At 46.7% G+C, this 4,536-nt stretch overlaps 1 protein-coding gene across 1 annotated transcript; it reads right to left on the bottom strand.

The window, feature by feature from the left end:
- Positions 1–683: 683 nt before the first annotated feature.
- Positions 684–4,162, bottom strand: LOC147339104 (uncharacterized). Its single transcript, XM_086289111.1, has one exon. It carries the CDS (start codon positions 2,889–2,891, stop codon positions 684–686), a length of 2,208 nt encoding a protein of 735 aa, XP_086145237.1. The 5' UTR covers positions 2,892–4,162.
- Positions 4,163–4,536: the final 374 nt, after the last annotated feature.

The raw sequence follows: 4,536 nt of genomic DNA, 5'->3' as shown, positions 1-4,536 counted from the left end.
TCCGGTGCCGCAAAAATGCACGACATGTTCAGAGACCAAGCCCGCCCCTCACACTGCTCTTGGAACATGTGCTGGTACCAGGTGGTGTCATGCCTGTCATAAAACAGTGTAACATGAGGTGGGTCAGGGGGAGGGACATAAGGATGTAGGAGTGAGAGCCACGGCCGCCATTGCTGAAAAGCAGTCCAAACTCCTGGTTCAGCAGGTGTTTCAACTTCCAATAATGCCCAGTAGATGTCAGCAGAGTCCGCCAAACAGGAGGAGGGTTGTAGCAGAAACTGACCACCTCCCTCTGGCCCATCAGAGCAGGGAATTACAACGCCAGTAGGGAGAGTCACAGTTAGGCCTTGTGAAGAGCAGAGTATTGTGGCTCCTAATTTAATCAACAAGTCTCTTCCCAGTAAATTCACAGGCGCCTGTTTTGAACAAACATAGCTGTGTAACAAAGTCTGATCTCCAACCGTTGTGGGGAGGGGCACGGTGTAAGGCAGAGTTTTAGGTTCCCCAGATATGCCCACCACTGTAATCACTGTGTCAGTAAGTCTTTCACGAGCAACATCCTTAATGGTGGAGTACGTAGCTCCAGTGTCCACTAAAAAGCTGCTTCTTCTTCTATCTACAGTTATGGACAGCATAGGGTCCGCCGTTGTCCCTTCACCGTCCTGGGCAGTCTGTGGGGTGTCCTATAGCTGGGGACCACCCTCGTAGTACTCCCACCCCATCACAGGCATCTGTGGGGCCGGGGGCACTTCAACTAAAGCACCACGAGGTCCACCTCTGTGGCCAGGATGCCGATAGGGCCCACCACGGGCTCCCCTGCCTCTTCCAGCAGCCGGGTTCAAAGGGCACGCTTTAGCCCAGTGTCCAGGTTGTCCACACCGGAAACAAACATACATCTGGCCTCCCCTACCACCTCCCATCTGACCCCTTCCCCTGAAACCACCTCTGTTTCCTCCAAATGGGGAACCTCTCTGCCCATAAGGGGCCGGGGAGTGATAAGCACCATACTGGGGGGGCTGTGGATCAGTTGGCCATGGGTTCGGATACAAATCAGGGGCAACTGGACCAGGAGGGGGAGCCGCAGCGGCCACAAGCTGCTTTTTAGGCTTGTCACCTTTTCCACCCAGGTCGTTTTTAGCTTTCTGCAGCTGAACCTTCAACAGTTGCAACTGTAAATCTTCGACGCTCTCCGCTTTATCATCAGACTTAATCTGCACTTTGTTAAGATTAAAAATCAAATGTTTCTTCCAGATTGCAAAGTCACAGTCCTGCAAATCAGGATTATCCTCCATTTTCTGGCTTACTGACTCCGGAATGCCCCTCAGCACCGCCCTTCTAAACCACATGCTCTGTGAACAAGTCCTACTGGGGTGATGACCTGTATGGTTCACCCAGTCTTCAACAGCCTGATTTAGATAATGGGTGGGATTTTGCTTTCCCTCCCATTTAAATTTCTGTAAGGTGCCTTGATTTTTGGGTGGGAATTGTTTGCGCAGGGCCGGTCCAATAAACCTCAAGGCCTGCATTAGTGGCACCTCGTTCTCATGCGTGGTAGTACCCGCATTTTGTTCCAGGTCCGCTGCCTGAGATCGGGATGTGCACCTAGTTATAATAGCTCTAAAATCTCCCAGTGCGAGGTCCTGTCCAGCTGTGTATTTATCCAAACCAGCCAACCAGGCATTCCCTCCCTCCATTATGTCAGGGAGTTTGTCCACTAGGGCCTGGACATCTCCGAATGAATAAGGTTGATACACTGGTCTACGTTGCGCTTTAGTCTGGACCAGGGGAAACATGCCTGGAGGCTGAGGCACAGGGCCCTTAGATCTAGTCTGATATCCTAAACTGTGAGGGGTAGAGGGGGGTGTATTGTTAAGGTCACTGAGTTCATCATCAGTATCCTCAGTTTCTTCCCCGCCTGGTGGGGTAGCAGTGTCAGCAAAAGCGTGGGCTAAACTCATCTGTGTTTCCGGATCCTGACGGCCCACCAAAGACATGGTAACTGTGACATTTGGTGAAGTGCCAGGCTCAGTTTTTGCAGTAGCGGTCAGATCTCCCTTAACAGCGACAGGAGTGCTGGCAAAGGGGTTGGACCGGGAAAGAGGGGCTGACGCAACACGATTATTCACCTGGACCACTGACCTATGTTCATTTAAGCAGCTGCGTAATGCTGCTTCTAGATCAGTTAATTGTTGTTCAGTGGGTTCCTGTCTGTTCATTCGAACCGCAAATGGTGCGCTCGCAAATGGGTCAGTTAGGCCCTCAGATCCGGTTCCAAAACAATGGGACATAGAAGAGGGGGCTCTACTACTAGCTGAGGATGTCGCCGACAGAGAGGAGCTTCCTGGGCAAAAATGCTTGGTATCTATGGGAGTTGGAGCTACGGGCGGTTCTTCTCCAATAGTCATTATTCCACCAGAGATATTAAGTACCGGATATATGCCTGCTGAGGGAGGAGTTGAGGCAGAATAGGGAGGTGGCTTAGACCTATTTTTCTTCATGTGTGGTTTTGCAGTTTCCCATAAACACACCCAGTGATTAAATTTAGCTTTGCGGCCTGCGTGCTTATCTGCTTCCTTTCTGTGTCTCACCCCGCTTATCACACCTGCACCTGCTGCTGCTGAGTTGGCTTCTTCCTCTTTCTCTTTTGCCTGCATAGCCTTATTCTGCCAAATTATTCCCCAGTTACCACTACTCCCCTCGTCCTTTCCCTTTTCTTTCATTAACCTTTCAGCTGTTTTCCTCAATGACTCTTTCTGCTTTTTTGCTTCTTTAGGCTGGTGTGTGGAGTTGATGACTGTCTCAACACATGTTAATTGTTCTCCCAATGTGCTAAGAATAACACCGGGACCCCAACCATCATCATTAGTTTGTCGATCTAATTCTCCATCCATTTTACTGTCAATGGAGGAGTGTTCTTTTATTGATTTTAAAGGAGAATTTGGGCCAGCTGGGTTTCTGCCTCTGTTAGGCACTAACAGCTGGGGCGCTGCTTTAAAGGTGAGTCAGCACTGAAATATCCCTTCAGGTGTTACCAAGCTTCTACCAAACCGGAGTCTGGCGGGTAACCTTGCCTAGAGCTTCCTGATAGGGGTGCTAGTTGGTTGTCACCTTGTTCACACGTCTCATTCACACTTCATACATTACCTGCAGTCACTCATTACCCTCCTTATGTATGTAATAAATGTGTAAAAAAAAAATTCTATGTGTGGTGTATTATTTTAACCAAAAGAGGAACCTAGTTCCTTTAATTGTGTAATCTGTGAACAACGGAGAACCAAACTGTCCTGCCCAGTGTTCCACAGCAAGCATTCAGCGTGTATTTATGTGTGTCCAATATCAAACAGAACATCAAAACATTTAAAACACTAAAATCATCGGGGTTTTAAGAAGAGATCCGTTTTCTCCTATTGATCAAAGGGACCCCTCCTTTGGACTCCAACCAGTACTTCTCCTTTTTAAGTTTTAGAGGATCTTTTCTAATAAAGTCCTCTGGGCCTTCCTAACCCTTCTGTAGTTTAGAGAATATTACTAAAAAATATTCTCAAGGCCTTTAACCTTTTAATTTGTTTAGAAAGGCGTTACTAATAAACCCTTTCAAGGTCCCAGACCTGCACTGAGGTATTTATCCGACACCGGAGAGCAACCCGTCGGCTGCAACCGTGGTCAGACCTCAGTTCACTCTTATCTTTATTCACTTATTCACTTATTTCTTATTCACTTATCTCTTATTCACTTGTCTGATTCTCAACAAGCCTTAAGTAAGCCAGACAATTTTGGTTATGAATTACTAGGAGTTTGGACACTAAGTATTTTTATAGTGTTCAATATAGCAGAAATAAAAGGTCTGCTTACCTTGTTTTTGTGTGCACACAGCTTTTGTCCAAACTCCGTTCACTCAGACCACTGCCGATGTCCTCCCATCCGGTCCAGTTGACCTGGAGCGGATCCTGTTCGTGACGCCAATTGAAGGATATAAAAAAAACAACAACAGGAATAGAATAATATTAAACACAAAGTGAACCCGTCTTCCTTCATTAAATAGGTTCTTTTAGATGTTAAGGAGGAATTGACTTAACCAGGCTGGCGGAGAATGAAGACAACCGGACACCTGCTGCAGATGGGGAATCAGTGAACTTTTATTGAGACAGAGACAACCTCTCAACACAGCTCACATTAAGAGATTCCTAATATTTGCTGTGAGGATGGGTATACATTCTCTAAAACTTACAGGAGGGGGTTGTGAGGAAAGTGCTGCATTAGCAGAAAAACAACTCCATAAAAGGAAATCGGCCTTGGGTGTTCTAGTCTCTTCGCTTGCAGATATCTTGCACCTGCAGGATGAGGCGATCGCTTCTTATCGCTCTCAAGGCCAAAGTCGTGAGCACATTTTTATTACACAGTTGCACAGTAACTTTAAAGCTGAACAATATTTAAAGCTGAATAATGTTTGATCAGATTATATTTTCTTCAGAGGATGTGACAGACTTCATAACAACTTTGTACTTGAAAGTTGTGACAGCTCATTCGTTAAACATT

Source organism: Aulonocara sp. 'chitande type north' Nkhata Bay, linkage group LG1, assembly GCF_057382095.1.
Source record: "Aulonocara sp. 'chitande type north' Nkhata Bay isolate Kocher_YH1m ecotype deep benthic linkage group LG1, A_spYH_male_GT1.1, whole genome shotgun sequence".
Taxonomy (NCBI): domain Eukaryota; kingdom Metazoa; phylum Chordata; class Actinopteri; order Cichliformes; family Cichlidae; genus Aulonocara; species Aulonocara sp. 'chitande type north' Nkhata Bay.
This window is presented reverse-complemented; position numbering and strand designations above follow the sequence as displayed.

Bases quoted from the DNA above. Each gene is read 5' to 3' on its own strand.
- LOC147339104 (XM_086289111.1), bottom strand. From the start codon at position 2,891: ATGGATGGAGAATTAGATCGACAAACTAATGATGATGGTTGGGGTCCC.